The 23,847-nt window shown below is 39.0% G+C and overlaps 1 protein-coding gene across 2 annotated transcripts in view; it reads right to left on the bottom strand.

The window, feature by feature from the left end:
• Positions 1–2,063: 2,063 nt before the first annotated feature.
• Positions 2,064–23,847, bottom strand: part of LOC117434781 (V(D)J recombination-activating protein 1) — a 52,142-nt gene continuing 30,358 nt past the window's right edge. Inside the window, exons 2-3 of one of the 2 annotated variants that reach the window (XM_059003182.1) lie at positions 11,491–12,872; positions 2,064–9,250 (exon numbers count right to left, since the gene is read on the bottom strand). In XM_059003182.1, the coding sequence (XP_058859165.1) occupies positions 7,509–9,250; positions 11,491–12,853 (3,105 nt within the window). In that variant the 5' untranslated portion in view covers positions 12,854–12,872 and the 3' untranslated portion in view covers positions 2,064–7,508. Of the gene's footprint in view, positions 9,251–11,490; positions 13,519–23,847 lie in introns of those variants that run through there. The other variant, XM_034057431.3, reaches the window with a different exon arrangement.

Raw genomic sequence — 23,847 nt, 5'->3', positions numbered from 1 at the left:
TCATACACAAAAAAGAAAATATTCAAGGTAAGTATATTGCTGTTTTATATATAAGTTTTACACACACTTAAGTGTGTGTAAAACAGAAAGCAACAATGTGTTGCTCAGGGTTAGACACATGAGTACATTTATCTCTATGTAGACATAGGTGTTTAGTTATAACACAGATGCTAAATACTTTCCCCATGTTTGTCCAATTACCAGGTTGGATAGAAGGTGGGGATTAAGCAAAAAACGACGCCATGTGTGCATTGTTGTGAGTTTTATTATTATTATTTTGTTTTGCTTAGTTTAAACAGGCACAGACAGCAATCTGTTTTACTTTAGTTTGTAAGTTATATGCCTTCACTATTGCAATGCAGGTTTTCATATGCATCGCCTTGTATTCATTTACTATGGTGCATTCATTTGGTATGTTGGGAGTTTTAGGATAAATTATACACAGTATGTTTTATTTTGTTTTACTACCTGATTACCAATTATTAATTTGACAATGATGTAGTTATTGTGCAGTTAACACAGCGTGGAGCACATTTCTGTTTAGTAGTTTTCCGCACTAAAAGAGGCTACACAAGTCAACATATCTGAAGAGAGGGGAGGCATGTGCACTACATAAAGTATTTAATTATGTACTGTATAATGCATACAAAAAATCAATATACTTTCCTGTTATAGCTTCCACGTAACCAATATTACCCCCTCCACAACAGTTTATCTGTTCCCTATACTGCCATTCATGTTATTTATAAACCACAGCAGTCCACATGACGTGTTCTAGTGATAAGCATGTTAATCTATTGGATGCATAGCATTCTGTCGACTCCTTCCTTTTCTTCTTTTTGAATACCAGTTGGTTTGCATGCAGGCCAAAAACTGCTGTGCTGGTATGTAAATGACTGTATGTGGTATGCTAGCGGTTCTCAGGGGTTTCTTTGGGATAAAATATGGTAATATAATAGTATCTCAATGCTATTTTGTCTGGTTATCAATATTGGTATCAATTTCGGATCACTGTGCAGATTGTCATGGGAGCTAGCCTTTTAAAACTATATAGGCCTATTATTCTTTATTGCTGTAACCTGGAGTCCCCAGAGGTCTTACATGCATTCAGTGGAAGACATACAAAATTGAAAAAAGCACACATTTATTTTGCACCCAATACTTGTCACATTGAGCCCTATTTCCCACTGTGCTGTAAAGGCACTAACTGACACATATATAGTAAAAACACCACAATGCCAGTAGAGTTTAGTGACAGTATTGTGAAGTGCAGTTCAGTGGATGTCCAGTCTCTGTATTTCAGAGAAGCAGTGCAGATGAGTATAGAGAATCAGATTGTTTAAGAAAGTGAAGACGAGGACTTGCAAGTGTAATGGGCAGTGTTGTGTGATACACTTCTGTCATGGATTCGGAAGGGTTTGAAGTGTTTTGTGTTCACGGCTTAGGTATACAACAGAACCTCAGTTATCCACACTATGAGGGGGAGTTTATTCCCACTGGAGTCTATACTGGTGAAAAATAATGAGTGGAGGAGAGTTTGTATTTATAATCACCCACCCATACAGATATGTTGAGAGGGATTTATAGTAACAGAAGATACCAGTTAGTTTGTTTGACTTATTTTATTATTACAGGAATGGGATTAAATAGCAAATAAGCATTACAGTACAGGGTAATTGAACAAATGTGCAGTGATTAGTCAAACTCAAGAAAATCAAATTATTTACTCATTTATGGTAAATGAAAGTGCAATAATAATAATAATAATAATAATAATAATAATAATAATAATAATAATAATAATAATGCAATATGATAATAAACAATAACATTAGGTTTTAATAAAATATATGTAACCCAGTCAATTAAAGTCAGTGGCCCATATTGACAAAGCTTTAAATCATAATTGATAAATATCAATCAAATTGATATTTATGAAGCCATTCTAGACTGCTATTGGCTTCTTTAGCAGAATATCTATTTATTTATATATATATATATATATATATATATATATATATATATATATATATATATATATATATATATATATATATATAGCAACATTTTTATTTCATCAAAGCATTAAAACTATTCTTAACGGCTGGTTTCACAGACCCTGTTTATCACTAATCGTGGACAGCCTTATGTAAGGGATGCAGGTCTGTGAAACCGGCCATGAAGGTATAATAAGGTAGTCAAAGAGAAGAAGCATTCAGGATAGCAACTCCCGTGTTAAAACTGTAATAGGGCCCTGTATTGCAATACCTAGTAACTTACACTAAAATAGGTTTTGAAAATAAAACTGCAAAACCTCAGTGCACAACATTTTGTTTTTTGGCTGACATTAAATTAAAATATAAAAGTGAATAAATATATAAAGATCTTACTACTGTACATAGAGCATTGCAAAAGCAGTAATTGTACAGTAAAGTGTGTAAATATGAGGCTTCTGCTGTAAAGTCCACTTAATGCTGGCATTGTTGTTCATAGCACATTTATTTTTCAAGATTTTTTTATTTTCTTTCCTTAATTTGAGGTATTGTTCAAGTAATTGATTTGAAGTGATTGTTCAAGTCGTGTTCTTTAAGGAGAGCATAAATCTATTACCACAGCTTTTACTACTACGACTATGACTACTACGACTACTACTACAACTAATAATAATAATAATAATAATAATAATAATAATAATAATAATAATAATAATAATAATAATAATCATTTCCAGCAGAGAAAGATTGGTAGGTCGAACCACCTAACTTAGAAATAAGAAACAATACAATGTTTGTTTAATGTACAACTAATTGTTTTTCAATTAACTAATTGCAAATCAATCCAAGCACTTTTAACCATTGACTTAGAAACGTGTGGGTTTCTTTCGTTGTGTTGCACTAAGAAAACTCTCTTAGGTCCCTTTCCAATGATACATATTGCAGCACTACGAGGTAGTTTGTTCTGTAAAGAAATACAAAAACTAATGACGTGAAAACATTTCAGTTTGCATTTTCTTGTGCAGTTCATTTTGCCCATTCAAACAGAGTACAATGAAACACAGTATACATACATAGTAATATCAATCTAACAGGAATACACTTAATCATTTACAAAACATGAACAATTATATTTTAATGAGAGATATGAATATTTAAAAACAAAAAGGTATAATTCAACATTGAATTAGTATTATATGATAAACAAAGAAAAACCTGGGAATGCATGAAAAAAAACGTACTGTTACCTTTGTGATCTCGAACGCTAGTGTATTTTCTATACATATTCTGTTGATCATATTAAAAATGTATCATCAAAATAACGTTATATTACATGATAATGAAAAATAAAAAAGTTAGCCTGTTACGTTTCTTACGGAAAATAGTAAAACCTGGCAGAAAAACCTGTATCTAGCAGAAAAACAGCCACCTGTCTGATGCTGACACAAGTGGTCAGAAGTATTGAAATAAAAAAGCCACACCATCTGTATTCTTCCAAGAAACAACCTTTAAATTAAACCGTTTGTGAATAGAGCAGCTGATTTTCAGTCTGCATTTCTAGATGAGCCATTAATTATTATTTAGTTACACAATAACAGCAACCCTGTGATTTCTTAAAATGGAGGCATCAAAATTCAATCTGTACTTGCGATTGAGTGGGTTATAGTTATAGTTGCTTTGTTGTTTCAGTAAAAGATTGTTTCTTAAAATACAGTAATGCTACCTATTTATTTAAAAAAAAAAACAGCTACGAACAATAGTACATTGAACTGATAACAATAACAAGGCCTGCACTTTTTCCCACAATTCTTTATGAATATCAATGATTAATTGCAAGTCCCTAGAAGATTCTCCTTTTACCAAGAAAGAAAATAATTGTATAGCAAAATCTAACTAGTCTGCATTGTCTTAAGTGGACATGCCTATCTAGCCACTAGACCAGTGGTTTTCAAACTGGGGTACGCGACCTCTCGTCAGGGGGTACGCGAGAAAAACCTGTAATGGCGGACAGCGTTTTTTTTCTTTTTTAACCACGTTGTAGTACTTTGCAACTTAGCAATCAAATCAACAATGTTGAATCTCCTTTCAAATAAAACCGCAGCTGTACTGGTGTACGTTTCCTTTCTGTTGGGTGAGGTTAACTCTATAAACACCCAGCCATCTGCTGACAGTGAGTGAGCGCTGAGTGCACACATGGCTAATTTACATATTTAAATAGCAGGGCAGTGGTGCTGCAGTCTGTGGGCTAAAAACAAAAACAACTCAGTTTGTCATTGTACAATGTTGCTTCTTTTAAAAATGTGCAGTATTTACTAGGTAAGTTTACTATCTGGAGTTTAAATGTTCATTGTTAGTAGTTTAATCAGCTTAGTGTTTTATCTACATTTACGTTTTTAAATAACAGTACTATTGAGTTGAGCAGGCAGCTTGGCCGCCCTGCTTAGACAGTGAAATCACTCACTTGTTCTGAGCTGGAGCGACATGAATGTTATCTTTACTTGCAGTGCTTGTAAGTGTTTATATCATTATTCATTAATTTGTTGAAGAACTGCTTTGTCGTGTGAGTACATTACCCTACGTCTCTACATCGGTAATTGTTAATAAAAGTAAAAGCATAATATTATTATTATTACAAAAATGGAATCCCAGGAATAAAAATAAATAAATCAATCCCGAAATCCTGGGATTGGGAAAAGTGTCTGGAATTGGATTCCCTACTCCAGACCTACTGAGTGTGTTCATATCATACCGCGAGAGCCCATCAACAAGCTTTAATTGTCTTACAGCTGATTAACATGAACATACTTCTGCACTAAACACTTTAACATGGAAGCATTTAGATAAGTCTTTTTTTTTTTTTTTTCTCCCCAATTTGAAATACCCAATTATTTTTTAGGCTCAGCTCACCGCTACTACCCCTGCGCTGACTCGGGAGGGGCGAAGATGAACACACGCTGTCCTCCGAAGCGTGTGCCATCAGCCACCCGCTTCTTTACACACTGCGAACTCACCGTGCAGCCGCCTCAGAGCTACAGCGTCGGAGGACAACGCAGCTCTGGGCAGCTTACAGGCAAGCCCGCAGGCGCCTGGCCAGACTACAGGGGTCGCTGGTGCGTGGTGAGCCGAGGACACCCTGGCCGACCTAACCCTCCCTCCCCCCGGGCGACGCTCGGCTAATTGAGCACCACCCCCTGGAAGCTCCCGTCCACGGTCGGCTGTGGAATAGCCTGGACTCGAACTCGCAACGTCCAGGCTATAGAGCGCATCCTGCACTCTAGCGAGTACTTTTACTGGATGCGCCACTCGGGAGCCCCAGATAAGTCATTTTTGACTGTCTGATTAAATATCCACTTTCTGCTTCAACAAATTAGTTTTTGTAAATATTCACTTCACAACAATGTGCTTATTCTGGCTGTGTGGTCCAGTGGTTAAAGAAAAGGGTTTGTAACCAGGAGTTCCCCGGTTCAAATCCTACATCAGCCACTGACTCATTGTGTGACCCTGAGCAAGTCACTTAACCTCCTTGTGCTCCGTCTTTCGGGTGAGACGTAATTGTAAGTGACTCTGCAGCTGATGCATAGCTCACACACCCTAGTCTCTATAAGTCGCCTTGGATAAAGGTGTCTGCTAAATAAACAAATAATAATAATAATAATAATAATAATAATAATAATAATAATAGATTCGGTATCGCACAAGACACACACAGCATTGTATGTTGCCCCTGCTCAAGTGTTCAACGAAAAAATTTGAGTTCAATTAAAAAAACAAAAAAATGCCTATACTTGTAACTTTTTAAAATGTTATTATCTGTTTTCTCTCTACTCTTCATTTATTGGAAGAAATGCATGAATTTTGTTCAGAACTGCTTCTGATTTTGTTTTAAATTTGAACCTTCGTTTTGTTTTTAGACTCTTAATTTTGACTCGTTTCGGCATACTTATTGGAGTATGAAATAATTGTATTTTATTTTGTTAGTTTTTAACAGCAGTTTTCCATTTACAGTACTTTACAGTTTAGTACTTGGCTAAACTCTAGCCCATCCTCCTTTCCTGTGTGCCTTCTGAACCAGCAAATCGAGATGCATTTTTTTTAATGGCCCGCTTAAAGTTTTTTGTAACTTAAAGTCCTATTGGTTAATTTTTAAATACAGAATTTCATACCCTCTGTGCATGGCTGTATTGTTCACTAATCAGGGCTTAGTTTTACTGAAATCTGTCCTGCAACACATGACAAATCTGAAACCGAAATATTGGCTTGCGATCTAATTGGCCTCATTCTAACAAATCGTTATTGGCTTCTGGTGTCTAAAGTTAAGAGGTTTAGCAAGTACTTAATCTAGTAATTAGAAAAACACATTTTTTTCCTGTTTTCATAGGTATATTATGACCCTATGTCAGATGGGGTACGCGGTAGACTAGATTATTTGGAAAGGAGTATGGGGCCTAACAAATTTGAAAACCACTGCACTAGATTAAATTCTTCAAGTTAATAATGTATTTCAACAATAACAAAATAGATATTCAAACCCTTTCCACATTTATTTAAAAAAACTAACCAAGACACATGTATTTTAACCATTAAACTAGTTTTAAACATTAAACATTCTCTTGTGACAATTTTCTTTAAATAATCTACCACCATATAAAATTGACCTAGCATTTTTCTAAAATGTTACCAACCATGAATACAAATACATTAATTACCATCCAATTAAAAAAGACCTGCAAAAATGTTAACATCTTTCAAGATAAATTGTTCATTAACTCAAGTAACAAACACAATCAACTTAATATTATACTTTGCTCAATTGCTTTCAAACAGTTGAAAAACAAAACTATAGGAGTTACCAGAGTAACCCAAAATGGGCGAGGGCCTGTGAATAGGGCTTATTACAGTAAAACTGATGCAGCTATTTTTTCTTTCTATGACCTTACCTTAACTCTCCTAAACCTTTTCCAAAACAACAGGTCAACAAAAGGATAACCATCACAGTTTTCAAATAAAAACAGAAATTGTGATTGGGAAGAACATGAAATTCAATAATTAAAATCCTGAGTTTCAAAAAGTCTTGATAGTAATGGTAGCTTCAGTCTGTAACAAATGCAATTTAGCCTTGTTTTCCAAACAAAATCCACATCCAGTTGGGTTCTTTGAACCTAAATAACCTTTGTGCAAACCTATCCTTATTTTTTTTTAATTTCACATACACTCTCTAATTGTGGTCAGAGAAAATATGGGCCAAAATATTATATCATAATAGATAATATATCAGACATTTCCACCTTGTTTTCTTACAAACAACTTAAACCAACCAGGTTGACTCAATCAGGACTAAACCCTTCCACTAACGAAACTGAATTAGTTCAGAATGTCTTCCCCTAACCTGACTGGTATAGCCTGTTTGAAGAACTCTGCCTTCAAACTCCCAAGCCCACAGGATACCTGTAGGAGATGACTGATGTGAAACACTTCTAGGTAGAACAGCCCTTTTCTAGCATAGTTTTGGCTTGATCAAAACTCCAAGGAGTCTATCAGATTGATAGCATCGTCCTGGGTCTCTACAGGATTTATTGTGGCCTCTAAGGCTTTGGCTGAGTTCTTATGTGCCTCCATAAACTTTTGGAGGTACTTGGAAGTATAAAGCCAGTGATGCTTGAGAATGTCCTCCAGCTCATAGCACTTGGACTGCCTGGCGTTCATCTTGCGGAACCGACGGAAGAGCTTGTTCCCGGATTCATTGCCCTCACTGGCCCAGGCCCCTATGGAACCCTCCCTTTCAATGATCTCAGGCACATGGGCCAAGGTCTTGTGGAGGTAGTTGGTGATCTTTCCATCATATCTGTACTTGAAGGTAGTGGAGAGGAGCTCTGCAAAGCGCTGCGAGTTGAAGCTGTAACGGCAGAGCAAGTCTGGGCACTCTTTGGCTGGGCAGTTGGCACGCCAGACAGGCTTCATTTGGATGTAAAGGTGCACAAGCTCCCTGAGGGCCTCTCTTCGTTCTTCAGATGGGACAAGCTCACAGACAGCTTCTACTGTCTCCTTAGTCATCAACTTGCGGGCAAAATTGCCATTAATCCTCATGACAGGTCTAAGGTTCATCTTCTTCCTCAGCTGCTTGTCTAGGGCAGATTGCCACCTTTTCCTCTCCTCATGGGTAGGGTTGTGATTCTGGTAGACTTCCCCTATTTCATCCTGGAATATTTTGTAGAACTCTGTAGCATTGCCAATGTCACAGTGCAGGGCGTCAATGGAAGGCTGTGTTTCCATAAAGGGCTTGGCTGACACTCCCTTCACTCTGTCACGGAGTTCATCCACTGACTCCGAGTAGGGATTGGACCGCCATATCTCGTAGCGATCTAGGTTCTCCTCATGGTTCCTGGTGACAGAGTGAAGAACCATATTCTGGGCAGCTTCGCCTCTGGTGGCATCACAGAGGGTACAGATATAGGTTGACCCTGAGGCCTCCAATCCTTCAACATCCCTCACCAGCTTCTCATCATACCCTGTGCCCCTAAAGATAAATCGAAAGGACCTAGACAGGCCACCAATCTCCAAGATCAGGCGACTCTCTTTCATGGCTTCCCGTTCGGCCAGCACTGGACCCAGAATAGCTGTCAATGTCTCATGGTCAGATTCATCTGCAAACATCAAACACAGGGGTTTGCAGCAGAGCTCTGAGTTTGGCTTGTGTTCCTGGAAGACATTTATGTTTTCTCCATCTTCGTTCTTGGTGGCAATAGACATGATGGTGAAGGAGAAGCGGATAGCTTTCTCTGGGAGCAATGGTCCACCTCCGTGTTTCTCACTCACATCACCCATTCCATCGCATGACTCCTTGATCACCACTGTGAAGACCTCTGTGGAGGAGTCGTCCAGTCCTTGCTCATTAATACCTTCCAGAATGTCCTCCTCCAGGTCTTTCAAGGCTGAAACCAAGGCAGCATCATAGCGGAACCTGCGAGCAATAGTGTCCATTTGAGAGTCCTCCACAGAAACTGTCCAGCCAGACAACCCATCAATAATCCCCACCTCTGTGCTGCTGGAGACGTTCTTTAGGGCTGGCTGCCACTCAAACGGGTGGTATCCTGGCAGCAAAACCTTTTCTGCATTACGGAGGGCATGCAAGGGCTGAAAGATCTGCCTTCCGCTGGTTGCTTTTACTGTCCTGTACATTTTATGGTACTGACTGCAGCTCAGAAAGGTGTTCACCCGAATGGCTAGACATACAGCTGGGTGCAATCCGGATCCTCTACCTATAAAAGAATGTAAATGCATTAGCGCAGATGTTACAACTTAGTAAACATACACACATTATTATTATTTTGCATTAATATAACTACCATATTCCTTCGAATTTAAGACGCCCTTGAATTTAAGATGCAGCCCAAATTTCCCACCCTCAATTTGAGGAAAAAATAAAACATACAATTAATATGTATTTACAAAGATACAACATCAATTAATGTGAACATATTACCCTTTACTGACTCCCTATGCAGTATAAAAATGATTTTAAGATTTTGCTGTTAACCTACAAGGCCCTGAGTGGATTAGCACCTAGTTATTTGCAGGAGTTGCTGACCCCATATCTTCCAAACCGTACTCTGAGATCACAGGATACAGGGCTGCTGGTTATTCCTAGGGTCAACAAAAGCAACACGGGAGGTAGGGATTTTTCTTGTAGAGCTCCTAAATTATGGAATGCTCTGCCTTCATTTGTCAGGGAAGCTGGGACCATTACAGTTTTCAAGTCAAGACTAAAAACGCACTTTTATAAAATGGCTTTCTTATCTTAGTGGCTTTTAATGTAACTTTAAAATTGCTACTTTTGTATCATTATGTGTATACTGTTTTTTAAATGGTCTGACTGTGGCAGTTGTATGTGTGACATGCTATACAAATGTATTGTGGTTTGTTTTTTTCTGCTATGTACTATACAGTGCTCTGTGATACTTTTGTATAAAAAGCGCTATGTAAATGCAATAAATAAATAAATAAATAAATAAATAAATAATTATGCATATGGAGGCAGTTTGCGGCCGTCAGCTATCACACAGAGCATTCCAGTTATGTGCTGCTTCTCATTTCCAGTCGTGATTACTCACACCTCTTTTTCTCCCAATTTGTGAACTGTGGTATTGCTTGGCATGTTATGCAATATGTCTGTATATAAACACATTTCTGTTCAAATGTCCGTTTATTTACATTGTTTCAGTTGTGTAGATGCTTTACATGACGTTCCTGAATAAAACTACAGCTTATATTCAATTGTTTGTCCTTTCATTATAATATTTATGTTATTTTTAATACGATGGTCAAATTGACTGGTCATGGTTGTTCTAGGTATGTGTATAAACGCGGTTGTTCTAGTGTTAACACGATCATACTGAAGTGGGTGTCTAGGACCGCGATCGTGTAAACACGATAAAAAACACTTTGTTTTGATGACTTACAGGGCCACTGTACTTTGCAGTACAGGCTTGAAACACATATATTTGGATAGGGGAGGGACTGACATTCACTTCCTGGTAGTTTTTTTTTTCATGCGATGTCACTGAGCAGGCATTTAGTGTCTAAAGGGCGTGGAACGTCTCAGCACCAACTGTGAATGGCTTTTTTTAAAAATTACATTCCTGCTTACACCTAAACTGACAACATGACAAACTACCGAAACACTGAGTCTATTTATGTGCATTTTGATTTATTTGGGCATGTATCAATACCGGAGTGGGTAAATTTACAAACCTCACCTACAACACCCGATCCAGCTACTGCTGTTGAAAACCTGCTACAAAACCCTAGTACTACAAGTAATAATACAGAAAGCCATATAAACGTATCGGAGGATGAGCTTGAAAATCTAGAACTGCAAAGAAATGAAATAAAATGAAATAAAGAAAATGAAAATGTTGCCACACAACCTACTTGGTATACCTACAAACCACTGGAAAAAAAGAAGCTTGGCAATTTAACGGTTCGTATCAGTGAAAAAGCCAATCTCACCAAAAGGTACATAAATCACTGTGTGAGAGCAACAGTTGTTCAACTTCTATCTGACGCTGGGCTGGAGACAAAATGTACTCAGCGGAAAGGTACCCGATGAATCGGTACAAGTTCAAGTTCGTTAGCGCCATCGCCTTCGGCTCGGGATGCATAACTCCGATCATGGTCACCTATCATTGACGGGCACTGTAGCTTAAGTAATGTCCATCTCTAAGCAGAATTCATAATAAAAAATACTTAACAAAAAAAATAAATATTATGTTGAAAAAAAGCGAGAAGTACACCATTTCCAAGATGCCACTGTAGGACGAGAGACAGCTATTGGTTTCTAATGATTTAAAAACTCAGGGCAGCTGGCTTTGCTCCCTGGAGGGAGAGAGATAGTGTGTGTTTTGATATTACTATTATTAAATATAATAATATGCACATGAGAGCTTTTTGCAAGTTTACAAATAACAGCAGTAGAAAAACTTTAAATTTGCTATTTCACCTTGCATGATTGCCTCTAGTTCATCAGCCTGTCTGTGCTCGTTGCCAGCTCTCAGGGCCAGTAGGAAGAGTGTTAGGCAGACAGACTTGATGTCCCCTCCTTCCTCTTTATCTGCAAAGATCTTCACCTGGTGTTTTAGCTCCTTCAGTCTGTGTTTCTGGGCCCTTCGGGTTAGAGAGAGCAGGTGCTGCCTCGGGCGCCCCCCCTTATTGATGGGTGAATAGACTTCATTGCCTTTGACCTCTTGATGACTGAGGGTGTGGGTTCCATAGTGTTCCAGCCTCACCTGCTCCTTACAGCCTTCCAAAGGACACCGGACCACCAGTGAGTAAATAACATTCATGAAAGCTTTGGCTGGGGTCACCAAATCTGCCGGGATGCAGGGTTCCCTACAAGCAGGGCAGTGCGTTCCCAGAGCCCGAATGTACTTCACGATACAGGTCCTGCAAAAGAGATGCTTGCAAGATGATTGGACGGGGTCGGCCAGCAGATGATTACAGACCTGGCAGGAGACAGACTGCACAAAGTCAACAGGATAGTCGACTGCCAAGAGCCTGGAGTCGAGGTGAACCTTCTTGCAGCGGGTGATCTTCTTTACCCAGAAGCTCCTTTGACTTTGAGATTTGGGCCAGAATTTTGCTTGACCGTGAGCATTGGATCGACGGCCTCTGTTTTCCTTGAGGTCCACTTTAGCTCTCTTGGCTAGCTGAGTGGCCTGGAGCTTGATCTTTCTTTTAAGAGAACCCACAACCCGGGAGCACAACCTGCACTGTGCAGAGTGAGGCATCCACTGGGGAACTCGGGTTTGAGAAAAGCAGCAGAAGCCACCTCCTCTGATAGCGACCTTACAGCAACTATGACAGAAAAATATGGGGTGGACAGTCTCCAGGTCTCCAGTCACATCTACCTTAAAAACCTTCAATATGACCTCTGGCCAGGCCCTGGCCTTGCAACCCATCTTCTTCAGTGCCTCTCGGCTCATCTCGTCCAAAGCACCTTGGACCTCATGCTCCAGGTTGGTCCTGTCTCTTTTCAATGCACCACCACACAGTCTACACAGACGTCTTAAGTGCGCCATGTGCATTTCAATCTCCACGATCTTCAGGTCCACTCGGTTGTTATCAAATGACTTCCCACCTAAACATACTTTCATGACACTAGCAGAGGGAGGTTCCTCATCTGCCATCTCAGCTTCTTCTGGAGACTGTGACACTGTCTGTTCTACTGGCTGGTTTTCTTTGTCTTGGGCCAAAGGAGCTCTCTCAAAGGATTTAATCCGAAAGAGTTTGAACTTCCAGTCAGAAAACTTAGAGTAGGGGTGCTGGATCTCTGCAGGAATGGAGCGCAGAAGAGTGTCTGTCATTGTAACCACTGGACAATTCCTGAAAATCAAATAAGATAAAAAAGACTGTTGAATATACTTTGCTACAAGAAGGTTGTGTATTTGTATGTGGCTTAAACCACTGATGTGCAAAAATGACTTTCTGACGCTTGTGTGTGTAAACAATGGCTCATTGAATTATTCAGGTTTAAGAGTCCTGGACATTTTTAGTCTTGGTGCTTCCTCCAAACACAGCCTATTGTCTTTCATTATCACTTTTTTTTACTACTGCTCCTAGCTCAGGACTGGTACTGCCACTCTTTTTGTACATTATAATATACATTTGTTTTATTGGAGGGGCAGCTGTTTTTATTGGGCACTGGGAGGTAGTAAATTGCTAGCAGACTTGTATGTAGTTTTTTTTTAAAAAAAGGGAAAACTTCTTGTAAGGGACAAAGTGCAAAAACACAAACCACACGATTTCCTGTCTACACCAAACTAGAACATGATAACAATTCGGGGTGTTTTTATTCCAAACTGTCACAAAACTGGAGGCAGGTCAACGACTAACAGTGACAGAGGCAGGAAGCATGATCTAAATACATAAAACAGTCATTCAGTGCATTTACATGAACACAATAATCTCAATAGTTTAAAACTAATTAAAAACAAAAAGTGGCCTATTTCAGCAGATATCTTAGGTTTCTATTATGCCCAGCCTCTGAAGAATTTAAGAAAGAATCAAAGTGTATTGAAATGTAGATAAAATAAATGGTTATGTTTAACAAACTAACCATTCTGTTTACTAGAGTTTCCCATGCTTTTCCTATGGTTATACTATGTATTTACCATAGTTTACCCTGGCTTGCCATATTTATTAATATGCTTTCCCATACCTTTCTGGTCTTTATAATACTTACCTGTGCTTTCATGCTTTAATACACTTTGCCATACTTTTACTATGGTAAACTAGATTTATAACATGGGCTTAAAATGACACAAAACCTTTAGTAAGCCTTTAATAAAACACTACTTACCAACATCTGCTGAAGACATGTATGGTCGAAATGCGTTGGGTTTCATGTTTTTAATTTTAAAAAATCGTTTTTTAGATGTAAAACATTGCTGCTTGCTTTTTACTCTCTTGAACATCAAGTCTAAAATGAATTAAGGATACAACTGAGCCATCCTGAGTGTGCAACCCACCCAGTCTCTGCAAACAACAAACAAGTGGAATTTGGTTTGTCTATTACTCAAGATGGTTGATGTCTAAACAGAGTCTACTTTCTTCATGTATATAGGTATGTTTTAAGAAAGTGAATTTGTTTTGTTGTAATGTTACAAAACTAATGAAAAAACATTTAGCAGTTTTACTTTCATAAAGATTGTGAAATTGAGTAACATTGATACATCATGTTTGTTTGAACTGCAGCATCAGCAGCAGTTCAAACATCCTAATCTGTTTTCCATTACTCTGGAATGTATGAAAAATGTATCTTCCAATTGAAATCTGTAATGCTGACTCAATAAATGCATTTAAATTAAAGCTTAAAACACATCTTTACACAGAGGCCTTTTTGTAGATTGGGGTGGCCTATTTTTGTTTTTGGATGTTTTTTTTTATATATATATATATATATATATTTGATTGTATATTATATTATATTATATTATATTATATTATATTATATTATATTATATTATTGTATAGTATATTTATTTGTAATGTGAAGTGCTTTGGGATAACTTGAAAGGCACTATACAAAATACATTTGATTGATTGATTGAAAGACGCAAAGCACTGAGTTATATTTTGATTAAATACATTCTCAAGTGAATATATTAGACAAACAGTGCAGCACATGGGCTAGGAATAGCAAACACTACCTTTCTGTGTTATTTACACACCCATGCCATGCTAAATACTGTTGTCTACTTTAACATATTATGATTATATGTATTTGCTTCAATTTACCATGTAGTTTTATAAACTTGATTTGTTTAACGTGGACTAAAACCAAACAGAAAGAATATTAAAGTGTGCTTTTATGTATGTATTTATTTGTATTCCTGAGTAAAGTTAATCCATGAAAAATAAAGTGATTTGATTGTTTTAAAAAGAATATGTAGATACAAAATGTAAGTTTATAAAACAAATTGCTATTCTAGAAGCAAGTCTGAATAAATAAGACTAAACTAAGTAGTGTTATAAAACTTTTCTAGCACATATCCTTTATTTCTTTGTCTAATACATTCAGATTCAATTTTTATTTAATCAAATTATCTCACTGCTTACCAGCTTAAGCAATGTTTTTCATAGAAATGTGTTTATGTTTATTATCCTTTTCACACAGGCAGGTCAGGTCATGTGGAATCACCTGTCCATTTGGCCAATCAAGATTTACAAAAAGAAAATGATAAGCCTACATTTTAAATACAAAACAAGAGTTCTCTGTCACATCTGGGCCCATTTTAGAATGAACAGTATGTATGCTAAGGTGGTACTAAGCTGGTCATGCTTGGAGTCTGCATTGAAATAATAATAATAATAATAATAATAATAATAATAATAATAATATTTCTCTTAAAAATGCTCCCTATGTGGTTTATGCATCGTGTAAGCGTACTGGTCTGTTAACCAATTCTGTTAACCAATCTGACACTTATTTTCTTTATACAGACACCCTGCTATTCTGAGCACTTAACAGGCTAACCAGAATAGTTTTTCGTGCAGTTTTCTGTAAATACATAACAGTCCTTTGTATGAAAAACTTTAAAACGGGAGTGACATACTGTGTAACGAGAAGTGTTCTATGTCATTATTGCGAGGGGCTATCTATATGATAAATGACTGTTTTTTATGTATTTAACACAAACACCAACACAGTCAATTGTTGTTTTAATTAATTTATAAATTGTTTACCATTCCCCTCTTTGAAACTGTTCTCATTCTACCTAAATGAATTACAACAAACTCTTGAACAGCGTCTCAAAATAAAACACACCAGTCACTTATCGCCTATAGCCTATCACCACAGGCTACTGTAATCCCCTGCCCCTTGCCCATGAGGGAGGACTGTCGCCTGTACAATTGTCTCTCAGTTTGCCATGCTCAAACAAGAATAGACACAGCCTAAGTTTGTAGCATTTTACTTTAAAACTGTTTTTCATTTCAGGAAAATAGTTGTAACAAAGTTGGAAATTGTCTAAAATATGACTGCTGATAGTCAATGTTTGTAGCATATTATTATTATTATTATTATTATTATTATTATTTATGTATTTCTTAGCAGACGCGCTTATCCGGGGCGATTTACAATTGTTACAAAATATCACAGTACAAAATATTACATTATAAGATACCACATTACAAGTTATCACATTACAGAATATCATAATCTGAAACAAAAACACATTGGAAATGTGGATAAAACACCAAGTTATCAAAAGTGAACAGCCATTTAAAGTGGTGATATCAAAAACACAAGCCAAGTTTCAAGAAACCATTGGGGCAACCTTGCCCAGCACAAAGCAAATAGGCACAACTGTAAAACTGATGGGGGGCAAGGCTGCCCCAATTGTTTCTACTAACTTGGCTTGTGTTTTTCAGGCACAATAAAAGCAGATCGAACTTGCATCAATAAGGGTGTGTGCTAAGAAATAAATACTACTACGACTACTACGACTACTACTACTACTACTACTACTACTACTAATAATAATAATAATAATAATAATAATAATAATAATAATAATTATTATTATTATTATTATTATTTCAATGCAGACTCCAAGCATGACCAGCTTAGTACCACCTGAGCATACATACTGTTCATTCTAAAACGGGCCCAGATGTGACAGAGATAAGCCTACATTTTAAATACTCTTTTGTATTTAAAATGTAGGCTTATCATTTTCTTTTTAGTACAATTGTAAATCTTGATTGGCCAAATGGACAGGTGATTCCACATGACCTGACCTGCCTGTGTGAAAAGGATAATAAACACAAATACATTTCTATGAAAAATATTGCTTAAAGCTGGTAAGCACTGAGATCATTTGATTAAATAGGTTTGAATCTGAATGTATTAGACAAATAAATAAAGGACATGTGCTAGAAAAGTTATGTGTGCAAAAGTACTCATATCAACTACATTTTTTATGTGTTATCCCGATTGTATTGAAAGCTTGAAAGCTTGACAATGCCATTGTATTAACCCAATAGCAATAGTTCAGTCTGTTCTGTACAGGTATTGCCCTCATGACATGGCTTTTAGGAGAAAAATCCACATGCTAAATAGAACACCTGAAAAACCATGATATCATAAAGTAATATAGTTAAACATACTGTACGTTTTACACAGTCAGCCTTCCACTGTTTAATATTGATTTAAACCATTTAAATACATAATAATAAACAGGCAGCTCTTACCATGTTCTTGGTTTCTATTCAGTCCCTGCATAATGGGATGCTTTACAAGCTCTTCCAGTTATTTTGTTCAGTTCTTTTTTTGTCACAAACACTGCATACTTCCACACAGTCACTTACTATTACAACAACAGTCTTCTGTTTTCTTACCTTGTTTTTCTGTCCATTAAGAACTCCTCACATCTGCTGTCAAAGCAGGCTCTGCATGAGCGCACAAGGCTTGGGGAGCTTGTGGTAACTTCCACTCTGTTCACAATGGTATTAATGTACTGCAGTAAAGAGAGTGTACCTGCAGTAACTCCCTGTATTTATATATACATCAGTATCAAATACCAACGCATGCTACTGCACCTGAGCCTCTGCTGGCTTCCCCACAACCCAAGATAAGACTGATAACACCCTCACCTGCTTCTTTACTGTTGTTGTGGCTTTAAGGAGTTTGCCCCAAACAGGTGTTTCAAAGAAAGAATGTGGGTTAGTTTTGGGGCCACTCTAGCAGACCCCGTCAGGCCCTGCAGAGTCCACAGGACAGTTTCATGGGTTAGAGCAGAATTATCCCGGGTTTAAAAGGCATGTCGTATGCAGACAGGCTACAAGAATTGAATCTATTCAGTCTTGAACAAAGAAGACTACGCGGTGATCTGATTCAAGCATTCAAAATCCTAAAAGGTATAGACAATGTCGACCCAGGGGACTTTTTTGAAAGTGAAAATAGAAACACGGACCAGGGGTCACAAATGGAAATTAGATAAAGGGGCATTCAGAACAGAAAATAGGAGGCACTTTTTTACACAGAGAATTGTGAGGGTCTGGAACCAACTCCCCAGTAATGTTGTTGAAGCTGACACCCTGGGATCCTTCAAGAAGCTGCTTGATGAGATTCTGGGATCAATAAGCTACTAACAACCAAACGAGCAAGATGGGCTGAATGGCCTCCTCTCGTTTGTAAACTTTCTTATGTTCTTATGCAACCCCTGCACGCGCACACCACCATGCAACCCCTTGCATGTACACACACCCCCTCTACACTATCCTGATCCTGCCCCTCCCCCCCCCAGGATTGCTACATTGCCCCCTTCTAGCAGTGAGACATCCAGCTCACTGCTCTAACCCATGAAACTGTCCTGTAGACTCTGTGGGGCCTGACGGGGTCTCCCACTCCGACGAGGGAGGCCCTGTGGGTGGGTTGGTGCTAGTACAGAGTTCTGGTGGGCCACCTCAGTAGTGCCCCTGCCCCCGCCGATGGTGCCTGTGTAGCACAGTGGTGTAGGGGTGGTCCCCCCTTGGTCAGTCCCTGGCTGATAGGGGGCAAGCCGGTACCGGTGGAGGACCACCTCCTGCCCCAAGTTCGCAGCTGGATCTGGTACACCATCTCCGAAAGCCAGAGAAGAACCTCGCAGGGCCCCTCCCACTGGCTGGTTGGCTGATGAGCAGGCAGGAAGCTGGTGAGCCAGATTGGCTGATGAGCAGGCGGCAAGCTGGTGAGCCGGTGCAGCTTTTGAGCAGGCAGGCGAGCTGGTGAGTCGGGGCGGTTGAACAGGCAGGCGAGCTGGTGAGCCGGTTAGCTGATGAGCGATCTAGTGTGGCCCCCCTGGCCATTAGGACATCAGCCCCCAAAATGCACTACTCCCCAGTGTCTGCGAGTCAAACAGATCTCTTTGATCTGGCACTGGGCCTCTTCACTCTGACGGTGCAACTCACCCATCCGGTGGCTCCTCAACCTCGGCGACCCCCGTCGCTCCTTTCTGGACTTGGTGCTGCAACACTGGCTCCCCCCCTCGCTGTCTGGCTGTGGCGGCAGCATTCATCTCAACTCCAGGTCGGCGTCCTGTCGGCGTGACTCTGCGAGGCAGTTTATCTCAGCCCGTACCTCGCTCTTGTCATCCGCGACCAGGTCTTTTCCCCAAACCGGGGCTAGGTTTTTGAACAGTCTCATCTTTATCCCACTTTTTCTGACGCCAATATAGTGTTTTCGGGTTCTTGGGACAAAGATGAGACTGAGTCTGTGATGGAGTTGAAAGATCAAGCTGTTTATTTTTACAAAAGTAATCAATAAAATTAAATCTCAAAGTAATGGAAGGGAACTGGGAGTCGAAAATGAAACACACACCCTAAACACACCCTCTCTCACTCTTGTCTCCCCAATCTGCCGGTCTTTTCCACACACAGCCTTATATGCCCTTTCTCCCTCCGCCCCCTTACTGAGACCCCCACCCCCACATCTTTTGCGCCAAACCTGTACCCCAATTCCCCTAACACACATCTTCACACAACAGCAACCCCTGCACGCATAACACATACAATGCAACCCCTGCACGCACACACCACCACGCAACCCCTTACACACACACACACACCCTTTACACTATCCTGATTCGGCCCCGCCCCCCCCACCAGGATTGCTACATTATTATAAATTGGATAGAGCACCGTAGTGCTGACGAAAAACCCTCCGGAAGCAACCTTTATTTCACATACCTTACGATAAATACCTACCTTTATTCATAAACTCGCCCGGAACACTAGGTTCCGAAGTTCCATTTGGGATGAAAATGACGCATGCAATAAAACTAAGTCAGTATAACATACTACTGAAAAATCCTACCTGCACATTTTTATTGCCTGCATGCAATACTTTATACTTTTCTCTATTAAATTTAATTTGCCATGTGTCTGCCCAGTTCTGAATGCTGTCTAGATCATTTTGAATGACCTTTGCTGCTTCAACAGTGTTTGCCACTCCTCCTATTTTTGTCGTCTGCAAATTTAACAAGTTTGCTTACTATACCAGAATCTAAATCATTAATGTAGATTAGGAATAGCAGAGGACCTAAAACTGATCCCTGTGGTACACCACTGTTTACCTCGTTCCATTTTGAGGTTTCTCTGCTAATCAGTACTTTCTGTTTTCTACATGTTAACCACTCCCTAATCCATGTGCATGCATTTCCTTGAATCCCTACTGAGTTCAGTTTGAGAATTAATCTTTTGTGCGGGACTTTGTCAAAAGCTTTCTGGAAATCTAAATAAATCATGTCGTATGCTTTGCAATTATCCATTTTCAATGTTGCATCCTCAAAAAAGTCAAGCAGGTTAGTTAGACACAATCTCCCTTTCCTGAAACCATGCTGACTGTCTCCCAGGATATTGTTACCATATAGGTAATTTTCCATTTTAGATCTTATTATAGTTTCCATAAGTTTACATATAATAGAAGTCAGGCTTATTGGTCTGTAGTTACCTGGTTCGGTTTAGTCTCCCTTTTTGTGGATCGGTATTACATATACAATTTTCCAGTTTGTTGGTACAACCCCTGTGTCAGGAGACTGTTGCATGATCTTGGTTAACGGTTTGTAAATAACGTCTTTCATTTCTTTGAGTACTATTGGGAGGATCTCATCTGGCCCAGGGGATTTGTTTATTTTAAGAGCTCCTAGTCCCTTTAACACTTCTGCCTCTGTTATGCTAAAGTTATTTAAAATTGGATAGGAACAGGTCGACATGTGGGGCATGTTGTCCGTGTCCTCCTTTGTAAAAACCTGTGAAAAGTAATCATTTAATATATTTGCTATTTTTTTTTTCTTCATCTATGATTTTGCCATTTGTGTCTCTTAAACATTTAACCTCCTCTTTGAATGTTCTCTTGCTGTTATAATATTGGAAAAACATTTTGGAATTGGTTTTAGCCCCCTTAGCAATATTGATTTCTATCTCTCTCTTGGTCTTTCTAACTTCCTTTTTTGACTTGTGTTTGCAGTTCCAAGTACTCTTTCTATGTACTTTGTTTTTGGTCCCTTTTAAACGCTCTGTAAAGTGCCTTTTTTCACTGAATATTTTTTTTAATTGATCTATTAAACCATTTTGGCCATTTTGTTTTAGATTTAGATTTGTCTACTTTTGGGATGTAATTGTTTTGCGCATCTAGTACTACATTTTTAAAAAACAGCCATCCTTTTTCTGTGGATGTTTTCTCTATTTTACTCCAATCTACTTCTATTAGTCTCTGTTTCATACCTTCATAGTTTGCTTTTCTAAAATTGTAAACCTTAGCTTTAGTCATTACTTTTGGGATTTAAAAACTACTTCAAATGAGACCAAGTTGTGGTCTGAGTTTGCCAATGGCTCTCAGACCTCTGTTTTAGTTATTCTGTCATCATTATTTGAAAAGACTAAATCAAGGCATGCCTCCCCTCTAGTCGGTGCCTTGACAAATTGTGTTAGGAAGCAGTCATTTGTCATTTCCACCATTTCAATTTCGTTTGTCATGCTCCCCACTGGGTTCTCACATTTTTGGGGAAGTTGAAATCCCCCATTATTATGGCTTCTCCTTTTCTACACGCATTTCGAATGTCATTGTATAACAGATTATTTTGCTCAGCGTCTGAATTTGGCGGTCTATAGCATGCTCCTATTATTATGCCCTTTGAATTTTTGTCCATTATTCTGACCCATATTGATTCTGCATTGTTTTCTTTGTCCTGATTTACTGGGCTTCAAGACTATTTCTTATGTATAGCCCTACCCCTCCGCCTCTTCTGCCCTGCCTGTCTTTCCTATACAGTGTGTACCCACTAATATTATATTCGTCTCCATCACTCTCAGACAACCAAGTTTCTGTAACACCTATCACATCAGTTACGTGTTTGTGCAGTAGCTTCAAGTTCTAACATTTTGTTTCTGAGACTTCTAGCATTAAGAGCAGCAGTGTGGAGTAGTGGTTAGGGCTCTGGACTCTTGACCGGAGGGTTGTGGGTTCAATCCCCAGTGGGGGACACTGCTGTTGTACCCTTGAGCAAGGTACTTTACCTAGATTGCTCCAGTAAAAACCCAACTGTATAAATGGGTAATTGTATGTAAAAATAATGTGATATCTGTATAATGTGAAATAATATATAATGTGATATCTTGTAACAATTGTAAGTCGCCCTGGATAAGGGCGTCTGCTAAGAAATAAATAATAATAATAATAAAAGATAAAAACATTTAATAGTTGTCTTACCTGAGTTGTTGCCCTTGTTTTGATGTGGTCTCCCTTCTGTTTTTTTGTTTCCTCCCCCGTTCCGTTCTAGTTTAAATGCTTCTGGACCTCCTCAAGGATCCTTTCTCCGAGTAGATTGGTTCCCTTTCTGTTTAAGTGCAGTCCGTCCCACCTATATAGATAGTCCTTGTTGTAGAAAGTGCTCCAATGTTCAAGAAAGGTGAAGCCTTCCTGTGTGCACCACGATTTCAGCCATACATTTAGATTTTGTATTTCTAGCTGTCCATATGGTCATTTGCAAGGTGCCGGCAGTATCCCAGAAAATACAGTTTTGGTCTTGTCTTTTAATTTCCTTCCTAGCTCTCTGAATTTGTTTTGCAGGGATCTTGGTCTGTCTCTTCCAAAGTTGTTTGTACCGATGTGGATGACTACTACCGGGTCGTCTCCTGTTCATTCTAGGAGCCTGTCCACGTTCTCAGTGATGTGCGTGACAAAGGCTCCTGGAAGGCAGCACACTGTTATAGTAAGGGGGTCCAAACTGCGAACTGAACTTGCTGTGTTTCTCAATATGGAGTCCCCAACAATCATGACCTCCCTTCTTTTTGCTGCCTGGCCAGCACTGTTTATAGGGTCCTGGATGGTGTTCCTTTCATTCTCTTGATGTTGGTTTTGGTCATCTAAATATTGAAGTGGCTAAAAATTTTTGGATGTTTGGATTTCTGGTGGTTGTGTTTGACGAAGTTTCTTTTTTTCCCCTGCTTCTGCCTATCTGAACCTAGCTGTTTCGACTCTCTTCCATCTCCCTGGTGGCTTTCAGTCTGCTAGGGGTGCAGACTACCTTGAATTGTGGGTGTGTCAGCTCCTCAAGCTCCTGTTGCTGTCTCATTTTCTCCAGCTCCATTTCTAGCAGGCTTAATCGCTGAAGCAAGTCCTGGATCGTGCAGCACTTTGCATAAACATATTGGTTGAGCTCTGTTGGGTTTTCTCGGATTTCCCACATCATGCAGTTGTCACAGATTACTGGCTTGAAGACCATGTTTTATTTTTTATTTTTTGGATGTTCAGTTTAGCTTCTGCAGGTGTCAACCTGCTTTCAAACAGTTTCTACCTGCGCTGTACTTGTCCACTCGTACTTCTTCCATGCTGTCGCCTCACTCGCTGTCACAGAGAACACTGGTTGCCTTTTGTTTGTTTGTGCGTTGTGCTGCGGGCTCCGCCCCTCCCCCGTGTCTCAGAATGGTGCGGAATTTGAATCAGCTGCTCCAAATTTCAGCTTGATATCAGAAAAAGACACGCAGCTGTTGGACTTTAATAACATAAGAACATAAGAACATAAGAAAGTTTACAAACGAGAGGAGGCCATTCAGCCCATCTTGCTCGTTTGGTTGTTAGTAGCTTATTGATCCCAGAATCTCATCAAGCAGCTTCTTGAAGGATCCCAGGGTGTCAGCTTCAACAACATTACTGGGGAGTTGGTTCCAGACCCTCACAATTCTCTGTGTAAAAAAGTGCCTCCTTTCTGTTCTGAATGCCCCTTTATCTAATCTCCATTTATGACCCCTGGTGCTTTTTTTCTTTTTTCAAGTCAAAGAAGTCCCCCGGGTTGACATTGTCTATACCTTTTAGGAT

The sequence above is a fragment of the Acipenser ruthenus genome, chromosome 28 (genome assembly GCF_902713425.1).
Source record: "Acipenser ruthenus chromosome 28, fAciRut3.2 maternal haplotype, whole genome shotgun sequence".
Classification (NCBI taxonomy): domain Eukaryota; kingdom Metazoa; phylum Chordata; class Actinopteri; order Acipenseriformes; family Acipenseridae; genus Acipenser; species Acipenser ruthenus.
The sequence above is the reverse complement of the archived record's forward strand: the minus strand, read 5'-3'. Positions and strand labels throughout refer to the sequence as shown.